The 26,526-nt window shown below is 49.6% G+C and overlaps 1 protein-coding gene and 1 long non-coding RNA gene across 27 annotated transcripts in view; both read left to right on the forward strand.

Annotated features, from left to right (window-relative positions):
• Window positions 1-26,526, forward strand: part of Eri3 (ERI1 exoribonuclease family member 3) — a 127,015-nt gene that overhangs the window by 99,041 nt on the left and 1,448 nt on the right. For 20 of the 26 annotated variants that reach the window (XR_015619732.1, XR_015619731.1, XR_015619734.1 and 17 more), the window contains one exon: window positions 5,096-5,195. The exons of the other annotated variants lie outside the window; for them this stretch is intronic. Coding sequence is in view for 17 of the 20 variants with exons in the window: in XM_087549249.1 (XP_087405375.1) it covers window positions 5,096-5,195 (100 nt within the window). In the remaining 3 variants the exon portion in view is untranslated. The remainder of the gene's footprint in view (window positions 1-5,095; window positions 5,196-26,526) is intronic. 26 annotated transcript variants of the gene reach the window in all.
• Window positions 9,519-16,415, forward strand: LOC148005998 (uncharacterized). The gene is made up of 2 exons (XR_015621081.1): window positions 9,519-15,808; window positions 16,270-16,415. It is a non-coding gene; the product is annotated as an uncharacterized LOC148005998 (long non-coding RNA).

A 26,526-nucleotide genomic window follows, 5' to 3' on the forward strand; every position in this document is an offset into this window, starting at 1 on the left:
AAGTACACATGGCATACCCAATCTGCGTTTACTTGTGGTTCCGGTACTCAGCTTACTGGCTGAGTGCTGGGAAGGCCAACACTGTGTTATAGTGGTAGAATACCCTATTAGCGTACACAAGGCTCTGGTCCCAATCTCTGATGCTTTAAATGATCACCTGGTGATAATTTAGGTAGTATTTTCATTTGACAAACTCTCATGCTGAAGAACCTCCCTTCACCTTCCTCTCTGGCAGTTGTTAGGACAGTGACAGACTAGATTTGGTTGCTAGTTTTGAGAAATGGCTTACCATTGGGCATGTATGCAGGGTGACAAGTTATCCAGAGGTGTTAAAGGCCTACTCCTCTCCTTGTCAGTGGGGGACTGGATATGTTGGTACATGGTGTTCTGGAAGTTACTAAGTAGTCTACTTTTGTCTGCAGTATGAGCCTTTTACCCAACCTCCTTCCTGCCCTGTCCACTGGCTGTCAGGTAGTGTATGGGTGGGCAGGGACACCAGCGCAGCTGCTGATGCCTCTTCTTTCCTCTCTGAAGGATCTGATGCTGCTGCCGTTGAGGGCTACTTCATCTATTAAACCCAATACACTTGTCGCAGCTGCTAAGCCCCCGTAAGCCGCCGGGCGCCGTGTTTGTGATGGGACTGACAGTGCATGGAGGAGGCTGATTATACACGATTCCATTTCGCGGGCCCAGCAATGTAATTTCACAGGGCGATCAGCGTTTGCATGTAATAGCAGGCTGTGCTGAGGTGTCAGAATATTAAAGGCGCTAATGGCAAAGCTCCCTGTTACACAGGGGGCCACCCGCCGCGCCTACAGCAGGGCTGTGCAGCAGGCCCGTCGCAGATGGCTGGCCACTAAGCTAATGGGGCAGCAGCCAAGGCAGGCAGAGCCACAAGAGGGGAAAGCCAGCCGGGAGCAGCTCGGCACCTGCTTCCCTGCGCATGGAAATTACAGCAGCCCAGGGGAAGAGAAGTGTGCGTGCCTGCCTGACAGGGTAGGGTGGGTTGGTTCAGTAGATAGAACATCTTTCAGTCCAACTCCACCTGTCCTTCTGGCTCAGCATTTGAGTGCCTGTTATGGATAGATCTTAAAAGCTACTGTCCTTAGAAGTCATCTTCCTCTCCTTAGTAGTCATCCTCCACCTGCTCCAACCTCCCCTCTGACTGGGAATCCCGGGGGGTTAGGTGCTAACTGCACAGCTGCACAGACAGACCATAATGGCTGAGAGGTGCAATGGGGAAGCAGCAGCCAGATAATTTGAAATAACTCAGGTACAGGGACTTGGAGAGAGCTCTTGGAGCAGATTCCTGCCCCACACTGATCAAGATTAGGACGCTTCTTGTCCCCTTACTCTTCTTTACAAGTTGAAAGGAAGGGAGCAAGAGGAGGCAGCCTACTCCTTCCGTTCTCCTTTGTCCTGGGTGCATCTTCTGCCTGTACTAAAGTGCTTCCTGTTGGCTATATGCAGGCTTTCTAGTAATACTCCTCCAGGAGGCTTTCCTACCCCTACAGCCCCACACAGACTCAGCCCTCTGCTCTGATTGATTGCCAGCTGTCAACCTTGTATTCCAACCAGAGTCCTTGCAACATAACTTGTATACCTTGCCCTGAGCAGGACTCCTGGAAGACTCTGCTAAAGCTGTTTACTGACGCAGTCCCTTTAGAGGATGGCAGGATGGCAGTCACTGGAGGGAGTGGCTAAGGCATGTGTGGGTGAGCATGTACACAGTGGAGCTACTTCCTCATGCATATTGCTGGAGACGGGAGGCTTCCAAAGGGAATACCAAGGTGTGGGTCCAGGGGCAGAGGAGCAGCAGATGGGAGGTCCAGAGTACACGGTGACAGAAACATAAATTGCATTGCTGTAAGAGCCTCAGTGTCTACATTGTCTGTGACCGTGACTGCTAGCTGTGCTTGATAGGTTTCCAGATGACAGGGTTTTTTTTGGGGGGTGTGGGGCGATATTCGAGGTACTGGACCTAGGCTGCTTCTGTAAGACTGGTGGCCATGTCAGAGGGTAAGCTCTGGGGGAGATATGCCAGTGTTCTCAGCAGGAGCAGCAGGAGGATCCCAGGCTGAAGGAGAGCAGTTTTAATTAACCGTCTTTAATATCATTTTGGACTTTGGCTGGTATGTGAAGGCCCCGCTGGAAGCAGCATTTGTAAAAATTAAATCCCTCTTATTAGGAGCTTGGCAGACCCATGTGCACATGCCACCCCTCCTCCTGGCCCAGACCCCCTGAGGAAGTGCTGGATGAGGCCGTGTCTCAGCAGCAATTGGTTATCATGCCTTATCTAGGAATATGAAACTGTGCAGCATGACACCACAGCCTCAGTGGAGACGCCAATTCATCTCACCCTTGCTCTGACAAGCTACACTGACTGCCCTTCCTGAAAGGCATCCGTCAGGTGGGACCAGGCTGCCCCTTGCCAGATACTTCTCTCCCACTTGGGAAACTAGCTTGCCCTGGTCCAGCCTGGCCTCCTGGTCTTTGCTGCCCTTTGCTGCCCTTCATTCCCCTTCTCTACATCCTAGCCTGTGAAGATCTTGGGGAGCCATAACTATAGTAATAACCTAATCATAGTGACGTATGGAGCAAGCATCTATCTAATGTTATCTGAAGTAGTCTTCCCGCTTAAGTACGATAAGGCTCAGGATGACGTGCAGATAACGTTGAGATGCCCTGTCCCCGAGCCACAGGCAGAGCCGAGGGGCCGCCACAGCCCTGCCGCGTGCTCGTCGCTTTAAGCCGGGAAGCGGCAGCACCTGCTAATGCAAGTGTTTAATATTTGATGGGCTGGGATAAAGCAGGATCACCTTCGAATTGAATTGAGTGTCAGCCGAGAATCTATTACTGAAATTCGGGTGTGATTTGACAGCAAAGTAGACGATGTTATTCTTCACTAGTTACTGCAATCTTCTCCCCGACATCACTTAAATATTTTTTTCTTTGCTTGAGTAAACACACATTATCCTTCTTTTTTCCCCCTTCCTTCCCTTTTTCCTTTTTCAAGGGGAAAAACCCATCCAGCTTGCCTTCTCCAGGCTGATAGAGTAGATTGTTATTTCTTTATTTGTCCTATTAAATGGAATTTCTGATCGTTTAATCCGGCCTTTGTAAGTGATTTTAAAGTACTTGAAAGGCAGCCGCCACTGCTCTCTGGCCCACTGAGCTCCAGCGTCAGCTGGCTATGCTTAGCGGTTCCCCCAGCTGTGCCCACCTACTGGCTCCGTCCCGTCTGTCTGCATCCTCTTGCCGCATGTATCCTCTTGTTGCCATATCCATGTTCTGCCAGCATACTCTCTCCCAACCCCAGCCTTGAGTCCACACTCAGCCTCTGATTTGTGGCTATAGCTGGGACCTGGGAGAAGGTAGAGGAAGGTTGGCTGGAGTTGAGCTGTGGCTGGTCCCTCTGTGATCAAGGAAAATGGCTTTGGAAAGTACTGAGTTTTAAATTGCATTGGCTCTTAGTCTCCTAGTGCCCGTCTGTGGGCTTGGTTCCTGAATCTGGAAAGGAAAGAAAACTGGCCCTCTGCCTCTGCACACACACACACACACACACACACACCCCAAACCCCACACGCACCCAACCTGAATCTGGAAAGGAAAGAAAACTGGCCCTCTGCCTCTGCCCACGCACACACACACACACACACACACGCACGCACGCACGCACGCACGCACACACACACACACACACACACACACACACACCAAACCCCACACGCACCCAACCCCCACATCTTGTTTCTGGCCTTATTCTGGGTCCTTTCCTCTGTGTGGGAGTACTGGGCCCAGAAGTAGGTGGGCACTGCAGTGCTTATCTGAGCATGGCTGGCAGGCATTTTGTTCTATCACCTGACTCAACTCACCTAAGTTTTGTTCCTATTACCACTGTCCTACATGCTGTTTAGAAGAGGGTCAGCTTGGTATTTAACTTCTGAAGTGAAGAAAAGGGTAAATGTTTAATCTGATTTCAGGCCCACTGCCAGAAGCCCTTGACTTTTTTTGGCAAGCTAAGGAGAAATCCACCTCAGCCACATTGTAGAGGTCTAACCCACATAGGTCAAAGTCACTTTCTAATGTGCTTCAGTTTCCTCATCTGTGACATTTGGCCAGTCATGCCAATGAGGGTAGAGGCTGCTGGTCCAGTCCCCAGTGAGGAAGACAGGTCCTGTCCTGCCACATGTTCCCCACAGATGGAGATCACTGGAGGCCAGATGGTGTGATAGAGAATGGGAAGGAGCAGTGGAGCTGCTGGGGGCCTGAGCAGATCGATGCCCCCAGCACTTCCTTCTCCAACCCCAGGAAAACAATTAAGTACAGATCAATGGACGGCCGCTTTGAATATGCATAAGTGAGCACTTGACCTTCAACAGAACACACACACACACACACACACACACACACACACACACACACACACACCACTACCACCACCACCACCACCACCACCACCACCCTTCCTTACCCCCACCAACACACCCAGTATTTCTTTCACTGGTGCTTGGGTTGACCTGGTGACCTTAAGTCCCTTTTCATTGAGCTCTTGCACAGACTTAAGCCTTTCACAGCCTTGCCTGTGCAGAATCAAAAGCAATGTGACCATAGGCCAGCTCCTGTTTCATTTGTTTCTGTCTATGGAGTGAAATTTGGAGACACTAATCTCCTGGGTCCTACCTGAGACTAGTCTTTGTCTAGTCTAGGAGTCCCGAGGGAAGGAGCCCAGCACAGTTGTGGTGCTCTAGGACAGGAGTCAGTGGAGAGGTGCTTGGTGAAGGGGATGTTCCAATGAGGGGAGGACTCAAGAAGACCTTAGCAAGCCAGAATTCTAGAGAAGAGCCCTGCAAGGGGAACCTCATAAAGGTGCAGCTGCTGAAAGGGAAGGCCTAGGAGAAAGAAGACATCAGAGAAGGCAGGGTCTTGCTGGTGGGGAAGAACCTTGGTGAAAAGGGAATGTGTGAGCGGACCCTAATGAGGTGGTCTTACAGGTCTCTGAGGGGAAGAAGTGGGGCCTTGGGGAAGACTTGGTGGGTGGGGTTTGCTCAGTGGTCAGGGCCTCTGTTAACCAGTCTTACCTCCTGTCTTCCAGGCTTACAGCTTCGCCATGGGCTGCTGGCCCAAGAATGGACTACTAGACATGAACAAGGGCCTCAGCCTGCAACACATAGGCCGGCCCCACAGCGGCATTGGTCAGTCCCTCCACAAATCTCCCTGCAGCTTTGTCAGTCCCCTGCCCGCATGCCTCAGTCCCCTGGCAAACAGAGGGTTTCCCTCTCTCATTCACTAGCCCAACCCTGTGGAGAGTTCTCATTATTGGCTGGAGGGAGGAGGGTAGGGAGGGCAGAGTGTGGACATTATAGACTGGGGCAAATAGAAAGGACCTCTCAAAACATTTCAGAGGAGACTGGAATTGAGGTTTAGGTGACTCACAGGTGGCCTTAGATTCAGAGTGCTATCCCCTATCCCTCCTGCACAGTGTCTTCAGGGATTGGGCACATGTCAGCTTACCACCCCCCACCCCCCAGCCCATGGAGCTAGAGGAGGCTGTTTAATATTGTTTCAAGTCTGTGGCCACTAAACTGGACGATCAATGGGAGTTAAGGAGATGAATTATTTAAACCTCACCAGCTTTTAATTAGTCTAGGTCCTTCTGACCGATGACTTCGTCCACAGGGTATTGACTCCCCCTCAGGATCAGCAGCCTCCATTGAGCAGTGCCTGGGGTGGGAGGGGCCACTTGGGGGTAACAGGTGGGGGAGCATTTGGGATTTCTGCTTGGGAGAAACTGGAGTGGCTGCAGTTCACAGAGTTGGCAGCTCTGTAAGCTCCTGATACATCAGTGTGAATATATGTCTGTGTGAGTATCATGCCTGTCTGTGTGTGACAGCTTACCTCTATGTCTGTGTGTCTTTGTGCATGCCTGTTAGAAGAGTGTATGCCTAACAGTACATCCATGTTGATTTGAAGGCCTGTGTCTGATTATGGAAACGACCACCAGCCTGTGGCGAACTGTCAGAAGAAAGTCTCTGTGTCTCTTGTGTGTGTATGTGTGCAGATGCTTCCAAGGAACAAAAACCAGCTGTAGAGCCAGGGTGATTGTGGGTGGTATTGTGACCTTATTGGAACTTGCTTAACTTTTGACAAGGTGTCATCATCAGTAGAGCTAGAGAGAGACATCAGAATGGCAGAGGGTCCCAGCACTTGGTACACATTTGCCCCTTTACCCATTACACACCCTCAGTGCCCAGTAGGTGCTGAACTTGCTAAGGAGGGACAGAGCCTGAAGTGGGTGCTGCCAGCCAGGTGCTCAGCTGCTATGGCAGACGTGTCTGGATTACCGCTGGGAAGTTCCCCTGTCCTCAGTTGCCAGGGTAGCCACTATTTTACCTGTATCACAGTGATTCCTGGGATGCCCTCTATCATTCTTAGGGACCAGGGGACCAGGAAGCCTGGGGCTCTGGAGGTTCCCTGCTATAACTGTTGTTCTATCCTGCACAAGTTTTTCCATGCAGCCTAAGGAGACACCAGACCTAACTAGTGATTAATCTTGAGGATTTAGCAGGAAGTTTACTACCAAAAAACCCCAAAAACCAAAAAGAACAAAACAAAAAAACAAACAAAACAAAAACCAAACCCACTTGAATTGAGATCTTTGAATGATAAATAAGTTTTCTAGGTAAAAAAACAAAACAGAGAAAATGTGTGTACAAAGAAAGCCTGAAGACCTGGGAGAGTCCAGAATATTGAGAAGACAAGTTTAGACATCAGTAAGTCGTTTCCTAAGACTAGATTAGAAAGTTTAGTTTAGTAAACAGCTAGAGGCAGGACCTTGAATGCTAGCTAGTTAAAAGGCAGTGCTTCTTCCTAGAGTCTTCACTGGGGTGAGGAGATGAAGGAGTGACATGGGCGGAGCTCCGACTCAGAGCAGTACAGTAGTTTGTACCGCACAGAGCTAGCTCTTACTAGTCGTTCATTAACGTCTCGTAGATAGATGGGTGAAAAGCAGGTGAGTAAATGACTCTGGATGAGTGGCAGAAAAGGGAGAGGCTAAGGAGAATAGAACCACTGAGAAGACTTGTGTCAATTCAAGGAAGGAGAGCAGCAGCAATGGAATCTCATGGTAGCCTATGATAAGACAGCCTCCACAGCCTTGAGGGAAGTCCTGCTTCAGTATGTCTGCACTAGAGTGTGTCTGTAGGGAGGACAGCTTTCACCACTCTTTCTTTGTTGCCTCTTGAGTGACCCCCCACCCCTTTGTCTGTTCTCCTGAAGTGACCTTTCCTTTAATGAAGAGCATTTTCCCTCTGGCTCATGGCTCTGAATAACAGTGAAGCCAGAAATAGTTCTAGCTCTACTGTGCAGAACCCTGAGCCCTCAGCTGAGGGGCAGTGCTGCCAGCCTCCTAGGACAGTGGGAGGGGCCAGCAAGTAGCCCAGGGAAAGGCTTGTATGAGGCCCATCCCAAGTAGGTGCTCAGGGAGTGCCCTCTCTATGGCTTTGCCAATGGCAGGGGCTGCCAGAGTACTGGCCCTTCTTGGCATTTGGTCTCTGCAGTCTGAATGAAGAGGGCAGCCCTGCCAGCTCCTGGCTAGCTCTGAGGTGCGGGTGAGGGTGCTTGGAAAGGAGGGAGCATGGAGGGCATTAATTGGGCTGGGAGAGGCAGGGAGGGGAGGCGTGGGTTTTGAGCAGTGAGGTTAATGGCCCTCGCACCAAAGAGACAGCTTTAATGAGCTTCAGCTGGCGGTGCCCTGAGTTACTGTGCGTGCTAAAAGGGTCGCGCTGTAAGAGTTTGATGTGGACTGCTTCCCGGCCCTGGGGTCAGGGGTCAGCTCCTGTCACTGGCCACTCAGGCTGGTCCTCAGTGACATGGTGCTAATTAACTGTGTGAGGAGCTGCCAGGCTGGAGTAGGGAAATGAATGTGTATTGTTGGGTGGGGGGTGAGGCGGCATTGGGTGATGCTGGACAAGAATTGTGCAGATCCCACCACTTAGCCATCTCCAGGTTCTGATTGGCTCTTCCACAATGCCATGAGGATCTGACATTGATGCTGTATAGGTGCTCACAGTGCAAGGAGGCAGGCTTGCTGGCAGAGTAGGGTGACAGGAAGAAGACGGAGAGAGGCTGTGGGGTGGCATAGGTGGCTGGAAGGTCAGTCAAGTTATGTATCTTGAGGTCTTTGTGGGGCAGGTCTGATTTGAGCTTTGAGAATGGTCTGCTGGTTTGTTTGGGGAGGACTGAGTCTGCAGGGCAGGGAAACCAAAAGAAAGGCACAGAAAGGTAATTGAGAGCCACGGCAGCACTGAGGGCTAGAGGCAGTTAGGGTAGAGGGTGCTGTGGCAAGGAACCAGGTTAAACTTCCTTCCAGCCATCAACTGCTTACTTGCATCTCCTGTGTGTCGAGAATTATGACAGGGCTACAAGTGAACTGGTGTAGATGACATGGTGCCTGGCACCCACAGAAATGTCAGGTAGAATTTTGAGCTTGGCACTGGAGACTGAAGGAGACAACAGTTCAGGAATGGCTAAGGAGGGACCCGAGATGCTGGAACACTGGGCAGGAAGGCTTTGGAGGCTTGTGAACAAGACATTTTAGCAGGGATAGGATGGGTTTGGCCTTGGAAGCCTGATTTACAAGGTGGGGCCACAGTGGCAGAGCTGCTGAACTTCCAAAGCCATGTGGCTCTGAGGGCCTCAGTTAGCTCGTCCCCAAGGCAGGCTGGCCTCCCAGCAACTGCTCAGTAGTCTGCCTTTCTTTCAGTTCATCGGAGCCGGTAAAAGTGTTCCTCTTGTTTTATATAAACTCATTTTCCTAACAGTCATGCGAAGGTAGGCATTGTCTTTCCCTTCCTACGAAACTGGCATGACTTACTTGGTTAAGGTCCCACAGCCAATTGACTAAGGAGCCAGGATTAAGTAAATACCCAAGTGCACAGCCCAATGTCTCAACCCCCAGGCCCTGCCACAGCTGCAGCTTTTCAGTATTGAACTTTGTGATTATTTTAACATAAAAATAAAACAAAATACAACAACAACAACAAAACTAAGCCAGGTGTGGTGATGCATGACAGGGGCATGGATCTCTGAGTTCAAGGCCAGCCTGGTCTACAAAAATTCAGGAGGACAGCCAGGATTGTGTTATACAAAGAAACCCTGACAAAACAAAACAAAACAAAACAAAAATCTGGGTTCTGGGATTCAAATTGAGATCCTCATGCCTGAGAGAAGCACCTTACCTACTGAGCTGTCTCCTTAGCCTGCCCTTCATGCTGCTCTCCCTATTTTCCTTAAGATCATGTGAACCTTCTAGGCCGGCACAAAGCATGGACAACAGCGGAAGAAAGAAAGCCAGGCTCTGTTGAAAACACTTTGCCCTACATCTGCTGACCTCTATCCTTTTCTGGTCCTGAAAGTTTTTACTATGATTACAATTTGCTCTCTCCCTCTTGGCCCAAGGAATCCTGCCCATCTCCAGGCCCTTACATTGGGAGTAAACAGAAGAGTATCTTGGTATCATTTGTGGTGGGCAGTAAAACTGGGTCCTTTAGACTGGGATGTAACACAGTGGTAGAGCACTTGCCAGCAAAAGCAAGGCCTAGGTTCAGTCTCTAGTACCATAAAGGACAAACCAAGCTAGACTCTTCCAAGCTTGGGCTCTGCTGCAGAGCCTGGGTCCCTTCCCTTCTTTCCTTTCTGAAGTCTGCACAGCAGAGACCAGTCAAATCTGCTATTGTGACAGACCCCACAGACTGTAGGTTTCAGCCAGCTAGGAGAATGACCGAATAGTCCCCATACCCAGCTGGGTGGGCTGGCCCTGCAGTCTTCGCCCCTCTGTTCTGAGACTGAGGAGGGTCCTGCAGAGGCTCATGGCACAGGTGGCATGGCCAGAGACCAAATGGACTCTCAGGAGCTTGCTGCCCAGCACACTTTGGCAAGAGCTAAGCTGGCAGGTGGTGGCAGGGGGAGGGTGCCCCCTCTGTGGGGGGGAAGTACGAGCCTGTGGTCTCCCCCGCATGAGTAGGGTGTCTATCAGAGTCCAGTCAGAATGCATTAGCTCTGTGGCATGGATCTCATTAGTGCCCGTGAGAGGTGTCACTGCAGGAGAATCGTAGGCTCAGGGAGACGCTTGTACCAAGAGGAAGAAAGGACAGTGACAGCCTTTTCTCTGCCGCCAGCTCACTGGGCCTCCCACCCTCCTCCTCGTGGGGAGGGGGTGCTGGCTAATGAGCTCAGCTGCAGTACAGCTTTGGCTCCCCTCCTTGAAGTTTCCCAGGTCTCTCTGAAGACCTCAGCCCGGATTAGCACACATGGACACCAGCCCCTCCTTTTGCCCAGCAGGGAGTTCCTTCTGATCACCCAGCTCCTCCACAGTAGGGAGGGGCTACCATGGGGGAGGGGTGTTGCACCCCTCAAATCCCGCTGCATCTCAGTGACCATGATCCCTTCTCTGCAGAGGACTCTTGCTTTCAAGAGCTCCAGTCTTTGCTTCCCTTTCAGCCATCTGGCCTGACAGTGTTGTTTCCCTGCCCTAAACCCCTTACAAGACAGAGAAAATGTGGACTCTGGCTCAGGAGTCTGCAGGTAATACGTTAATACGTGGACATTCGAAAGCCCAGTCTCTAGGCTCCAGATGACCCTGTACGTGTTGACATCCCTCTTCTCCTCTGTCCTCAACTGTGTCTCACAACTACCACCATTACTATTTCAGGCTTGGCCCCTGTCACTGCTCAGAGGGCCAGCTTCCTATTCAGTCTTTCCCCATACTTACCTTTCTGATGTAGCCTTGAGAAAGTGAAGATGGAGAAAGTGGGTGGCCATAAGGGATAATTACCCAGGTGCCAACAGAGTTTCCACTTCCTATCTGGATGGTCCCTGGGAGTGAGGGACAATTTCCTCCTTGAACAAGACCTTCTTGGGACCCCGAAGGATGTGTGTGTGTTAGAACTGTTTTGGGTGAATTGATGGATAGAAGGTTCTGGTCTGTTCACATGTGTGTTTGTGCGCACGAGCGCACACACACCATGTGGGTGATGCAGTGAAAGTGCGATCTTTGTTCCCTTCCTTCTTAGCCCCAGGCTGGCTTGGCCTCCCCTTGTCTCTCTCTGTATCTCCTGTCAGACCATCGCAGACGTAAATGACAAAGAAATCAGAAAGACAGATCAATGCTGGCCAAATTAGCACTTGCAGATAGACTGTGCGAGGATGTCAGCGCCCTGACCCCTGGTGATCTTGCAGCCTTCACTGCTGATATTATGCAAATTGCATCCATCTGGCAGGACCTGTGCGTGCTTGCTGCTCCTACTCAGAAGAGTAATGGGCTGGGGGTGGGCGGGAATGTTGGAGCAAGAGTCAGTGGAGTGCCTGTGTGTGTGAGAGCATGTGTGTGAGTGTGGTGCCCACCAAGCACTGGGCGGTGATTGAGTGATTGACAGGGCAGATAAGGGGCTGCATTGGATTCCTTTGGGCTAGGGGATTAGGAACAGCTACAGATGGGAGATAACTGGACTTCATTGCAGTTTATTTTCCTCCTTATCCCCTCTCCCCACCTTCACTCCCTGAAAAACACAATCGCTGTAGTTTGTGCCTTTCATCAATATTTGCAAGTCATTACACTGGTTAAGGTGAGACAATGTCAGGGCCCAGAGTCCACCAACCCCTCTCTGAGTCCTGAATGGGTCCTGTACCCTGAGAATTAATCACAAGAGCATCTTATACAGCCTACCTTCAGGGGCATTTGCAGCTATGTCCTCCAGCCCTTCGTACGCAGGTGACAACCTCATTCCTTAAGACTTGTTTCAACTGACCCAGGACCGTAAGGCCTTCCGTAAGCTGAGGCTCTGCTCCTTGATTTGGAGCAGCTGTGTGGCATCCCTGCCTTTAGTCTAGGCTGCAACCTAGGTGCTTCTGGCCTTGGCATTAGCTAGGTACCCTGAGACAGCTTTCACCCTTCTGCAGGGATATTTGTGAGGAAACCGAATCTCAGAAAGGTTGCTGTTCACCTCAGGCTGCCTAACAAAAACCAAGAGAGCTAGAATTTAAACCCAGATCTCCCCTAGAGAAGTTGAGCACCATCCCTGTCCCACATTGGGTATGTCGGACAGCTGGATCCACTGAGTGAACCATCATGGGCAGTAGGCAGTGAGTTTCTTCAGATCCCAGTCTGTGCACATAGACCCAGACCTAGTCTCTGATCCCCTGCCAAGCTGATCTCACCATTCCAGGCTACAGGGCTAAAAGCAGTACAGTCCTTGTCCATGGGGACTATGTGTCTGAGATAGTGGGACTACTGCAGGGACACACAGAGGATAGAATGTACCAACAACCAGGACAGCCTAGGAACCTGCCATAGCCTGTGGCACTAGACCCTACATCCCAAGGACAGGCTGATGCAGCTTGAACCAGCTAGGGTACAGTTGTCACAGAGGCCCCTCCAAAATGGGTCCCTGCTGTACCCTCCCACCAGGCAGAGTTGGGAGCTGGGAGTGCTGGGGACATGTCCGAGGACATATGTGCAAGGGGAACTTGTCCTAATGAGGAGAACATGGCTGCTAGTTAGGCAAGGGGCGGGCAGGAGCTGCAGAGCTGATTGAAGGCAGGGGCAGGGGTCAGACAATTAGGCCCAGATCCGACTGTTTGATGTGAGTTCTGAGGCCTCAAAGCCTCCCTTCAGCCGGCTCCCTCTACTCCCTCCTCTCCCTCCTCTTTCCTTTCTTCTTCTGCCCAAAGGCAGGAAGGATGGAAACGCTTATACTCGATGTTACTATATTAAACCCTGTGTCAGGTCAGCAGGACCCCAGGACTCCTGCCCACAGGGGGCACTCTAAGCCCCTAGGAGGCTCCTTGGACCTCAGAGGGAGCATGTGGCTAGAGGCCAAGCCTAGGCCTGTGGAGCTCTAGAGTAGAGAAGCCCCACCTCTCTCCTCTCCTCCCTCTTCAGAGTTAGGAGACTGCATGGTGTTGCCCAGTAGGAAACGGGCTCTAGGCTGTTGGGGTATGTCCTGGGCCAGCCTTTGCCCATTGCCACCTACAGTCACTTAGTTATTTCTGTCCTGTCCTGGGGCTGGGAGTGAAAACATGGTTCACCTAGGCACATATGTGGTCACACACATCTAAGCAATCACTCCAAAATCCTCATGTGTAAGATACAGATTCATAGAGTCCAATAGTACGATCATCCTGGCAGTCTAAAGCGGAGCCTCCTCCACCCCAGGGGTCATAGCCACACATGCCATCACAAGGCTCCTAGCATGCTTCAGTCACAGTCACAGGGTCTGTCTTGCATAGAGCCCTAGGAGCCAAGCCCCATCCCCAGGATAATTGGGAACAACAGTTGGATTTGAGGAGAAGTAAGTAGGATTTTCCAATTCCTCACTCCTAGGAAATAAACAGAGCTGGTACTGACCACAGAGATGAAGCCAGATTGTGGGGGCCAGTGGAGAGAGGGAGGGTGGGAGCAGAGATAAATGTTAGCTCATTTCTTCCGTAATTAGTTACTCCCTCATCCCCGCGTTGTAATTGTGAACAAGCTGTAATGTTTAATTAGTCTGTAAATGAAACCCCAATTTCATAATGGCCTTGCTGACAGGGCTAAGTGAGCAGGGGAGTAAGTGGAGGGGAGCCAACAGAGGGCCTAGAGTTGGGGGTGGGCGCAATGGGATCACCTCTTTTCAGCCATAGTCTTTCCTGTATGAATGAGGCCCGCAGTCTCCCTATACTTCTTACCAAGGAATGGGACAGAGGGAGGCTCCCTCATAACCTCTGCCTCCCTTCAGTTCTCTAGTGGTTCTCAACCTGTGGGTCACAACTCTTTGTGGGGGAGGGTGCGGTCAAATGATCCTTTTATAGGGGTTGAATATCAGATATTTATATCAGGAGTCATACGGCAGCAAAGTTACAGTTAGAAAGTAGCAATGAAAAAGGTGTTACGGTTGAGGTCACCATAGTATGAGGCACTGTATTAAGGAGTTGCAGCATTAGGGAGGCTGAGAACCACAGCTCCAGTGAGTTGCACAGTCCCAGTTGAGGAAGTTGACTCAGGTTGACCCCAGCAAGGATCATGCTCACCACTAGATTTGACCTCCGTGACTTCCCTGATCCTAAGGAACCAGTGCTTAGCACCTCGAACCTCAGGATCTGTTCCTGCACGAGTGCCTGACGAGAAAACCCACTGTTGGCTTAGGCCCCTCCCCTTCTGGTACACTGCCCAGCAGAATCCAGCATCCATACTATGCTGACACCTCTGGCCAGACCTGCCTTGAAGGTTTCATCACTGCAGCCTGCGGTGAGCTGAAGCTGCCGCAGGGGGGAGCCCCAGACCCCACTGCTGCCTCATTGGTCTCTTCCCATTTCCACAACATCCTTACCACAGCATATACCCCCTCCACCCCCGCCTGCCACAGTCATAAATCTCAATTTACGAGGGCAGCTCTGGTGGGGGAGGGAGGCAGCTCTGCTAATGATGGTTCCTCAGCCGGATTTTTCATGTTGCACAGTCATAAATTTTTAAGAACAGCATGGGCAGCATGTTAGCAAGTTATCGAAGCTGCCTCCAAGCTGGCTGCCTAGCTCTGAGAGAGCAGAGACAGGTAAAGCAAAGCAAAAGAGGCATCAGAAGTTGGGTTGAGGGTAGCCACAGGCTGAGTCTGAGGGTGGCAAAGGAGGCTGGCCAAGCCCTTATCAGGTTAGGCTAAGACAGAGCAGTGAGATCCAAGGAGGGATCAGGAATGTGGTACACAGACCATGCATGGCGTTTGGGAGCTGCTGATGGATGCCTCTGCATCAGGACTTGACACCATGATGTACGGGGAGCCTGGAGACATATAGATTTTCCAAGTGGCCACTTTGAATAGAATTACAAACCCTGAGCATGTGCACAGTGAGGCCCATGCTCTCACAGAACAGTGCTTGCTTCATAAGCCAGGGCTTTTAGCTTTGTTCTCAGGAGCTAGGGCCCTTAGTCATCAAGAGAGATCCCTAGGGAAGTGCCCACATAGACAGTAGGTCTCTTGTGTTGACAAGTCTAAACCCAGTCTGGTTGAGGCTTGGTTCCAGGTCGAGTGGTTCTGGGCAAGTCATTCTTGCATCAGAACTCGTTTCTTTCTCTTTGGGGTCCACAGGGACTTGTCAGGTTTACATGAAGGCTTACTGAGAGCTCCTAAAGTGTGCCAGCCCCTTAGAGTTCTGTGAAGGTCTCTGAGGGGAATGTTTAGGGAAGACCCTTATAGGTGATGGCTGGGCTTCCACTTCGTTCAATTCATTTAGAAAACATTTGCCAGAACTTTCTGGGTCCACACCAAACAGCCTCAGCCAAGAGCAGCTCTTTCTAGGAGGTGAGGGTAGCACTTTTGACTGAATCTGCAATGTTCTGATCTTTGCCTGGGACTTCCCTTGGGCTAATGGATCACATTGAGCCCTTGAAGGAGCTGACAGGTACAATAAGCTTCCTCCTAAGGATCAGGCCGAGTGCTCACCTGTACTCCCTGATTTGTGTACAGCTGAACTGTAGTGATCCTGACGACTGCTGCTTCCAGGGCACACAAGCAGCAGCCAGCAGAACACCAGAACCTTTGGAGGAGTGGGCCTCATGGCACAGACAAGAGGCTTAAGTACAAAGTCTGGAATCAAGCTTCTGAAATCAGCCCAGGTATTGGGAATGGATGTTAAAATCAGGTGGTCATAGTGAAAACCAACAGGATACAGGCTGATCGAGTGCGTGGAAGGGCTCCACACTGAGCTCTGTTGGCTGAAGAGGCTATCTTATCCCCTGTATACCTGCTGACTTTTTTAAAGATTGATTTTATGTCTAGTAGTACACTGTAGCTGTCTTCAGACACACCAGAAGAGGGCATCAGATCTCATTACAGATGGTTGTGAGCCACCATGTGGTTCCTGGGAATTGAACTCAGGACCTCTGGAAGAGCAGTCAGTGCTCTTAACTGCTGAGCCATCTCTCCAGCCTCCTGCTGACCTTTCTTACTTCCACATTCCATATCCTCCTGTACACTTGTCCACTTCACTTCAGTGATTTTTTTTCTAACCTACATTTTCCTTTACCCCCTTGGCCTAAGTGACTCTGGACTATCTTTCAGGGCTCAGTGTGAGTTTCCTTCCTCAAGAGAAGCCTCCTTGGGCTGGAGAGATGGCTCAGTGGTTAAGAGCACTGACTGTTCTTCCAGAGGTCCTGAGTTCAATTCCCAGCAACCACATGGTGGCTCATGACCATCTGTAATGGGATCCAATGTCACCTTCTGGTGTGTCTGAAGACAGCTACAGTGTGCACATATAATAAATAAATTAAAAAAAAAAAAAGACTCAGTGGTAGAGCGCTTGCCTAGCATGTGCAAGGTCCTGGGTTCGGTCCCCAGCTCCGAAAAAAAGAAAAAATAAAAATAAAAAAAAAATAAATAAAAAAAGAGAAGCCTCCTTAACTACTTGGTGGGATTCTCTTCTCCCACATGCACATTTCCACAACACCCTGCATTCCCTCTTTACAACATTTAATCACCATTCTAATTAAGAGTCACTGGCTTAGAAGTTGTTTGACACCTCTCTCCCCACTAGACCTTAAGTTCCCTGAGGGCAGGAACTTGTGGGGGTTTTTCATCTTGTATCCCCAAAGCCTAGCACAGTGCCTGACAAGGGTAGGGGGATAATAAATAAAGTGTACTGTTTTGAATTGAGTTGCAATGGCCCTGGCCCACCCCTGGGTGCTAGCACAAGCTGAGGTAACTAGGGAAGTGCCTGTAGCTGAGGTGATTCCCATTAGTCCTCATGATTAATTCACAGCCACACTGTGATGGAGTGGGCTTGTCCCCAGTCAGTGCCTCCACTGGGGCCCACCTGTTAGCGACAAACAAACAAAGGGATAAATAATGCATTGGGAGCCAAGCCAGGCAGGCAGCGTATTGAAATTAATAAGGATTAGCTGAGCAGCTGAGGATAAAATATTTACCAGGTGGGACTGGGCTTAGAAAGGCCAGCACCCCTTTCCCATCCCCAGAGTCCCTAAGCACAGCTAAGCTGTTCTCTGGAGCATCTCTGCCTAGTACTGGGGACCACCAACACCACTACTCCCACTCTGATGATGGGTCCTTCCATAGTAGTCTGCTGGCATAGCCTTGGAAAACCAAGGTGCTAGGAAGGACTGGAGGCAAGGAAGAACAGACATCTATCTGTTTAGAAGCTGGACACAGGACCATGACTGATACTCAGAGCCTTGGCAGGTAAAGGGTTTGGAATGGCAAATGTCAGGCTGAAGAAGGTGCATCTATAACCTTGGGCCCATGCTTTCCCCCTTCCTTATACTTGATACATGTATTCTCTGCACTCCCTCTCTCTCGGAGGGGCCTCTGTGTAAATAATCCCTCAAGTAGTATATTGTCTAGCAGCATGTGTCAGAACAGTCATGGCAAGTGGGCCCATCCTTACACAGACATGGGGCTACGGTCTGATCATCCATAGGGAATTAAGCAGGCCTGAGTCCCAGGGGCTAAGAAGAGGACCAGATGAGAAGTGGTTTCTAGACAAAGAAGAGCATGGGAAGGGGCTGTGCCACCTAAGAGACAAGGCCAGGGGGATAAACATGGCCAGCCTCCCACAGTTTTGTAAGGAAGTTTAGATGTTCTCCTAGGAATAGTAAAGTAGGTGATAACCACCTGAGAAAGTGGTAGCTGCTTTCAATGTTTCGTGTAGCCCATCCCTAGAATTTATGACTTCCTTCTTCCCAAATGCTGGACTACATACCTGACCTTCATTCATTCTTGTTTTTTGTTTTGTTGTTGTTGGGGTCGAGATGAGGGTTGGGGGTGAGACAGGGTCTCTCTAGAGAACCCTGGCTATCCTAGAATTTTCTCTTTAGACTGGTCTGCTGGCTTGCATATAGCAGAGATCCACCTGCCTATGCCTCCCCTGTGTTGGGATAAAAGGCATGCACCACCACATCCATCTCTGACTTTAATTCTTTTCTGTTTTCTCCTCCTCCTCCTCTCCCTCCTCCTCTTCTTCTTCCTCCTCCTCCTCTTCCTCCTCCCCCTCCTCCTCCCCCTCCTCCCTTTTTTTTTTGTTTTTAAGATGGGATCTCGAATCTCATCACTTAGCCCTGGCTGATTATGGAACTCCCTATGCAGCCAGATTAGCCTTGAACTGTGACCCCCCCCCCCCCCCGTCTCTGAGCTCACGTGGATTGGGAATTTAGATGTGTGCCACCACACCTGGTATTCCATGCTGTGGATTGAACCTAGGTCCTCATGTGTGATAAGCAAACACCAGCTACATCCCCAGGCTCCTTGTGGGCAAGTTTCCATTCTTCCCTTACCTCGATTAACTCCTGTTGACATCGTTAACCACAGTTTAGTTGTCAGCATTAGCAAACAGGGTTGGCCATGTGCTAGTATCTGAAGGCCCTGCTTCAGTTTGACCACGGCATCCATTGTTTCTCTTTTCTACTCCAGGGTCACTGAAGGGGTTTAAGATGGAGTGAAATGACTAGAATCATGGTAGAGACCATTGTAGAAAGGATGGCAGTAGTGTTGCTTTGGCCTAGAGGAGTAGTGGCAAGGGCACTCAAGTCCAGGCCTCGGGAAATTGGGCCTGCAGGCTTAGACTCCAGCATGAGGAGAAGTGGACAAATCAGCTTCAGAAGGGGTAGCAGGATTGGTCTCCTTTTGCAAATAGATCAAGTACCTGTCCATTTGTGAGTCAGAGGTAGAGTACTTGACTGGTAGATTGAGATCTGTGGGGAGGGCAGGAGCTTGTTGACCTGAGGCCTAAAGGTAAGCACTCACTTGGCAGGAGGCTTGGGATTGCTGGGCAGTTTATATACCACAGGGAATGGTGAGGATCTCATGGTAGTGACACTAGTCTGTAAGGTTGTGATTCTCTCCACACAAAACCAAGATGTAGCCTAGAGAAGCAACTTGGGTTATTTCAGACCAGAATACCTACCCAAAGAAAAGGTGGACAGAGTTGAGAATGTTGACAAGAAAAAGTCTGAGAAGATGCACCCTGAAATCCACATTCTAAAGGTAGGTGTCCATTATGTTCTAAAAAGTACCTGGGACACATATGGTATCAATCAATCCCCCCTTCATCCTCAGACCGATTAGAACCTTCTGAAATTAGGGCATCAGTGTGTACTTGGTTTGGCTGTCTTTCAGACTCTGGGTCTGTCTGAGATGGGAATCTCACTTTGTAGAGTCAGTCTCCCAAGAGCTGTGCCACCAAGCCTGGCTGATGTCTGCTTGTTTTAGTTTCTTGTTTAGTTAGGCATGGTTCTGTCTCTGATCTCTGCCAGTGAAATAAAAGCAAATCTGGTCTGTGGGAACTCTAGGAATGATACCAACAGGGAAACCAGTCAGGGAAGGAAGTTCTTGTCTTTTCTGTATTCCTCCTCCTGTCTGGAACCTTGTGGTAGAGCTCTAGCGTGACGATAGTAGAGCGGAAAGGAGGGGAAGCTGAGTCTCAGTGGACTCTGTTAGATCTGCTCAGCTGCTCTGGACAGCCAGCTCTTTCCTTCAGACTTCAGGCGTGGCCATGGGTTACCTAGAGCTCCCCGGCCGCTTCCAGCTGTGGCAGTCCCTGGCGGCCCAGCCCTTCCAGCAGGGCTAGGTAGGAATGGGCCGGGGGAGGCGGGCATCTGTGGTAATGGCCAGAACATCGCCCTGTTACTACAGCGTATTTCACTTTTAATTCTGACATATAATGTAATGATCTTTTTTAAGGCCCGATGATATTATCTGCCTGACTAGATTATTGAGTCTTCATCATCTCCAGATAAATTTACGGCCAGGACGAGGCTCAGGATTTATCATCAGTCAATAGAGCTCAATACTCTAACAAGGCGTGTAATAAGATATACATATTTAATGATCCAAGGGGAGGAGCACTAATGGGAGCCCAGACTGAGTGGTCCAGGGGGCTGGGCTGGGGCTCTGCCGTAGGACTGCCATGGCAAGGGGACACTGATGCAGTTTGGGCCCTGTGGTTCCAAACTTCAGTCTTTTCTTAGGACTGCACATCTCCTTCCCGAGACCCAAGGGCAGGCAGAGGCAGGGTCAGCACCCAGACACATGGTATTCCCTAACCTCCACCCACCCCTGGGAATTCTCTCCTGTCTCCACACCCTAGAAGGGCTAGGTAGTTCTCAGACCCGCCTGCTCAGGTCCCTGAACATCAGAAAGGGCCCACAGGGAGGGAGTGTTGGGGCTCCATGCCCAGGCCACGCTGATGGTGACGGATGGTTTTTCATTATAGCCTCTCAGGTCCTGCCCGCGCCCTGTGTGGAAATTCTATTTATTCCCTAATTTGTAAAAATTCCCTCTTTATCTGATCCCAATCAGGGCGGGGTAATTGGCTCTCTGGGGCAGCGGCTGGGGTCCTTGATGAAGAGCTATGTGGATGTACCCAGCCTGGCCCCCTCCCGTCCTGCCACCAGGGCCCACAATTAATAATGATTTGCAAATGGCAGACAAGCAATAACACAGAAAGATGTGGCATCCGTGCTGCCTCTTCATTTCCTCCCCTCACAGATATAAATGGCCACAGAACAAAAACCCAGCACTATAAATTCTGAAATTAGTTATTCACTGGGACAAATGGGGTCTGAAGCCTACAGTCCCACTCCCTACCATCCACCCCCTGCCCTTGCTTTCCCTGACCCAGGGTCTGTTTTCAGGTCTTCCTCTTTAAATATAAACTCAGTTCCTCGCCTTCCTCCCACTGCTCCACTGACCCCCTTCTTGGAAGTGAGCACTGGGTCTAGCTTGCCCCTTCCTCAGTGGCGACTGCAGCCAGCAAGTGGGGTCTAGCTCCACCTCCTCTCAAGGGCCTCCCTGGCTGCTTGACCTGGCTCCTGTCCCCATTCTGCATTGGTTGTGAATGAAGTAGTTGATGTGGCCTGCCAGGCCTGGGAGTCTGGATCAGAGTTGGTCAGATCAGAGTTGTCTTCTTTGGCATTTGGGATCAATCCAGTCATTGGCTTGGCCAAGTCTGCGTTGGGCTCATAACAGCCAAATGCAGAGTAAGTGACTGAGGGGCTGAGGCTGTGCTTACTGGTCAGGCATCTCTGGGAGGTTGGCAAAGGCATTTCCGGGCACCATGCCCTCTCGGCCAGGCATATCCTTCCCCCACCCCCCAAGTGGCTGTGAGCTGGCGGGTAATGGGCGTGTAATGGCCTCATTTCCATGCCCGGCCTCCAGGAGCGGCGGTAAGTGTTTGATTGCCTTAATTTCCAAACACATCATTATCCTAGCTTTACCAGCGCTTAATAAACACTTTATGAGGATTTTTTTAAAAACATCTTCGGTCCGCATACTTCTCTGAAGTGATAAACTCTAATTAAGTCTAATATTTAAAAATATGGTAATGGTGAGTTGTTTGAATAAGTGGACTGCATTTCTGTAATTTCATTATTACGTAAAACACGCTAATTATTTGGAGCACGCTTATTACAGAGAGAGAAATCGCCTGCTAATCAAGATGAAATTGCCTTTTCCCCTTATTGTAGAACCACCGTCATCCTTCACCATCAGCCCTGTGGCACCTCAGGCACCTCTGTGGGGTGGAGGGTGATACAGGGAGGGGCGGGAAGACAGGGTCACTTTAGAGTGGAGGCCATAAGACCTTGCTTGGGAGGTTTAGAAGACAGAAGAGTGCTGAGTGGGGGAGGAGGGGAGTGATTTCTGGAAAGAGTGTCATGAAGGCCAAAGTGGCCATGAATGGGCGAGGGACATAGGAGGCTGTGTGGGCCCAAGGAACACAGCCTGAGTGTCAGGATATTAATTTTAGAATAACAATATTATATTAGAGTAACTGGTAAGTAACATAGACACTATTTTAAATACTTCACAGACAATTCATTTCATCTTTTAAATTATCCTTTAAGAGAAGTAGTTGCTGTAATTTTTCTTTTCATTTCAGAGAAAAAAAAAAACCAAAAACACAGAAAAGTTAAAAGTTCAGAACTTGGTTAGGTTCAGTTATTAAGTAGCTGAGTGTGAACTAAACTCAGAATCTGAGGTTCTCTGCTGTTTAAATTCTAAATTCACTGACTTGGGCTCCTTTGATCTTCCTTACGATGCTGAACACGGTGTTGGCCCCAGGCCCACTACAGAGTGGCCAAACTTGACGAATGAAAATGTAGAGCAGCCGGGCAGTGCGACACAGGCCTTTATAATTCCAGCACTCGGGAGGCAGAGGCAGAGAGGCGGAGGCAGGTGGATCTCTGTGAGCTTGAGGCCAGCCTGGTCTACAGAGTGAGTTCTAGAACAGCTAGGACTAGATAGACCTTGTCTCAAAATACAGAGGAATAGTGAGATTTGAACTTGAAATAACAAGTAGTTTTCAGTGTATGTCCCATTTGATCTGGGACAGCATTTAGTCTGGCAGTCCTTTCAGATTGGCCTAAGAAACCCACAGCACTTTTGCTCAGTACATTCTTGCTGCTGGATAGCCAGACAGATGTGGGCATAAGGTCAGTGAGGTTCTAGACTGGTCAGCTCAGAGTTCTTATAGTCTCCTCATTCTCACGTGCAGGTCCTGCTCCTTGCAGCTTCTTTCCCCTGCCCATTCCTGCACCCCAGCTTTGCTGGCCTCTGCTCCATGGGCTCAGGCTCCATCCCTTACCAGTCCCTGGACAGATTACCAGACAGGCTGAAGGCTACAGGGGTGGGCCTTGACATCTATCTGCATGCTCCTTTAACCACATTACCTCATAGCCTCCTTAATAGTTTTCCACCCTTGATTATCCAAATTGATTTACCCCTTTAGTCATTTTTGTTTTCTTTCATCTTTTCTTATTCCTCCTCTTCCTCTGCTTCTTCCTCCTCTTCCTCCTCCTCCTCTTCCTCTTCTTCCTCTTCAACATGGGGTCTCACTATGTCTTCATAGTGCTGCCAGAATCTTGGGGTTTGGGTTCCTTGGATCTCCTCTAGTCGGTCATTGCTGACTTGACCACCCATTCATATCTTGTCACGGCATATCTCAGTTAAATTAATGTTGGCAGTCTACAGATGGCTTCCAGTGGTGCCTGTATTGCCTCTTCACCTTAGCCCTAACTTTCTGGGCCAGCTCCCTCCGGGCTTTGCATGGCTTTGTCCTTCTGGGAATCCATTCCGGAGCTTCCAAAAGAAAGCAATTCCGTGCCTCCTCTCTTTTATAGCACTGCACCTCTTACGGGGCTGTCTTTGAGCTCTGCAAGTACAGGGAGCTAGTCTTGGGTATCCAGACCCAGTCTGGCCCAAACACATCCAGCATACAAAACAGGTTTGCACTTGCTGGATGAAGTGAGGACACAGATGAAAGCCCCTGCGTACTATCCAAGGGCTTCCTGGACCCCTTTCTCATGAAGGTCTTCCCTGGCCAGTGTCCTAGGGCTTCCTTCCTGTGCTCTACTCTTCAGTTTTCAAACTAGTGTAACTAACAAGCATTCAGTGCCACCTCAGGTGGGTTCCTTTATGAGGGATCGCAGCCACCATTCCAGTAGCAGCTTCTTTGCCAAGCAGCGCTGACCACTCTGGATGGAGGCACCTACTACACTCAGCCTTCCTTACTGGGTGCTTACCTGACTCATCCCCTCTGTGGGTTTGCACAGCTGTTACCCTTCCATTCTGGGCCTGTTGATATAAAAATACTTCTTTTTTTAAAAAGACTTATTTATTTTATTTGTGAGTACACTGTAGCTGTCTTCAGACACACCAGAAGAGGGCCTCAGATCCCATTACAGATGGTTGTGAGCTGCCATGTGGTTGCTGGGAATTGAACTTAGGACCTCTGGAGGAGCAGTCAGTGCTCTTAACCACTGAGCCATCTCTCCAGCCTCCCCTCCCCCCCAAATATTTTTAACACTAAAAATACCAATGCCTTTCGAAAGAAAAAGCTTTTGTGGCTAGCTAGCCTTCTAGAACTTGAAGGTAAAGACCTATTTTAGAGGCCTCCATTGTGGACTCAACACAGCAACCTCTCAACTTGTGTCACAGCACCCTTAAGCTGGCCTAACTAGCTCTACAAGAGATGGTATAAAGGCAAAGATGCCAACTAACCCACATGATCTCAGAGCTTCGGTCTGTCTTACTCTTCCCCACTCCCACGAACCCACAGGATGGAAGGAGAGAAATGACCACCATAGGTTGTCCTCTGAATACACACCTATAACTATAGTTCTCAAAAGGTGAAAGCAGGACCAGGAGTTCAAGGTCAAGGTTATCCTTATCTAACCTCAGACCCTGCTTGGGGATAAAAGGAAGAATGCTTATCTCGCTTGTTCAGACCACTATGTTTAAAACCCAGGACCATGCAGAGGAAAGGAGGAAAGTACAGGATATGCAAGATGGCTCAGTGGGTAATGCGCCTGCCATCATGCCTTCTGACCTGAGTTTGGTCTCTAGGAACCACTCAGGAGAGAACCAATTCCCACAAGTTGTCCTATGACATACACATACACAGTTAAAATACATGTATATGTGTGTAGACTTTAATAAAGCATTCTCATGTACACTTTTAATCCCAAGTGCTGAGACACAGAAACAGATCTGAGTTCCAGGCTACCAAGGGCTACTTAGTGAGACCCTACCTTTAAAAAAAAAAAAATAAATAAATGCAGACTTTAAACAAGGCAGGAAGAACCACTAAAGGAATTTAAAAAGGGAAGGACATGAAAAGATTGTTGTGTAAAGACCTTATTGGCTACAAGAGTGTGGACCTGAGGGACAAGCCAGACTGTTTCGATCTAAGAATTACAGGGTGTGGACATACAGGTGACTGGCTACTGGAAAAAGGAAGCATTTGATTAGCAGTGGTTCTCAGCCTTCCAAATGCTACAACCCTTTCTTACAGTTCATAGTGTGGTGACCCCCCAACCACAAAACTATTTTTGTTGCTACTTTGTAACTGTAATTTTGCTAAGCAGTCTCAACTCCTAAGCCCATCAGAAATACATGTTTTCCGATGGTCAAGACCCACAGGTTAAGGGCCACTGGATTGAAGAATAAGAAAACCAGTCCTGCAGAGGGTTCAGACCGATTAGATCTGGACCGAGTGCATAAGGTGTTGGCCTCTTGGGAGTTTCGGGTGATTTACTGTACAGTGCCATGTGCTGATGTTGAGAATGCAGAAGGAAGAGAAAACCTGGGGAGAATTCAGTATTGGGATGTTTTGATTCTGCTTATCTGGAAAGAACTGTGAAGATTTAAGTTTGTGGTGGGACTGAAGAGAAAGATCCTGGATGGGGGAGGATGGCCATCAGGAGCAGCCAGAGCTCATGATTTAGGTGAAGTTGGCCACATATGGCATGGGGAAAGGGCGAGACTGACTGAGGTGAGCAGGCACCACTTGGCACAGGTAAATTGACACTTGCTCATTGGTGGCCTAGGGGTCTAGAATAGGACATTTACTTGGTCCAAGGGGAGGCAGATTGAGTGATTTGTCCAGCATTGAGGGAGGAGCCAGATGAAGTCAATAGAAAACTAATTTTCTTTTCTGCCAAAAGAAATGAGGTGTGTGGCCGCTGGGTAATTGCTGATAACGAGGGGACTTATTCTTAATATGCACAGCAGCCATGGTCTCCAGAGTACTAGACAGGAAGGATTTGAGGTGCCCTGACAGGCCTAGGTTTATTTGGGGAAAAATACCCTGTCCCAGGTTGCCTCTTGTCTCAACAATGCCGTCACAGCATCTGGCCCCACACCTCCTGTCCTATTCCTGTCAACTGCTTAGCTCCTCCTGTCATACCCCTCCCTCTACCCCCACAGCACTGGCGCACTCACTAAGGGAGACAAATGACAGGGCCTCAGCTGAGCGGGGCGCGTGTCCGGCCCATAAACCACGGGGATGGGTCATGTCTGGAGTTGCCATGGCCGCCACTACCCACCCATCTGTCTTCTCCCCATTCTGCCTCAAAGCAGACCAGCCCTGACTTGTTTCCTGAGTCCCTGGAGAAACACGATATCAACTCCCCACATCTCTGTCCACCATAGGTACATACATATTGAACCCTTATAAGACAGGATCTCATATGGTTGGCCTACCCCAGATCCTTGGCTAAATGAATTTCATTACTGGGGGTGGGGGGAAAGGGGGCAGAGTCACCCTTTCTTAGGCTACAGTCTTAGTGAGGGCATGCATAGATGCTCCATGGAAGGAAAAGTTTTCAAGGCCTCCTGACCTCCCCACCGCCCCTCGCTTGATTACACCATCGATGTATGGTACTTCTGCATCACAGCAGCTATGAAATGAGGCTGTGGCCCAGGGACAAGGAAGGGAGATGGGAAAGGCGTTAGGGACTGTTTTGGGAAGCTGAACCTAGATAGATGGGCAGTTTCTGTGTAGGCTTCCTCTAGCACAGTGGTTCTCAACCTTCCTAACACCGCAACCCTTCAATACGGTTCATGTTGTGTTGACACCACCACCACCCCCACAAAGTTATTTTCATTGCTACTTCCTAACTGTAATTTTGCTACCATTATGAATTGTAAATATCTGATATGCAGGGTATGATTCGTGACCCCTGTGAAAGGTCATTCGACCCTAAAC

Source organism: Rattus norvegicus, chromosome 5, assembly GCF_021556685.1.
Source record: "Rattus norvegicus strain SHRSP/BbbUtx chromosome 5, alternate assembly SHRSP_T2T, whole genome shotgun sequence".
Classification (NCBI taxonomy): Eukaryota; Metazoa; Chordata; class Mammalia; order Rodentia; family Muridae; genus Rattus; species Rattus norvegicus.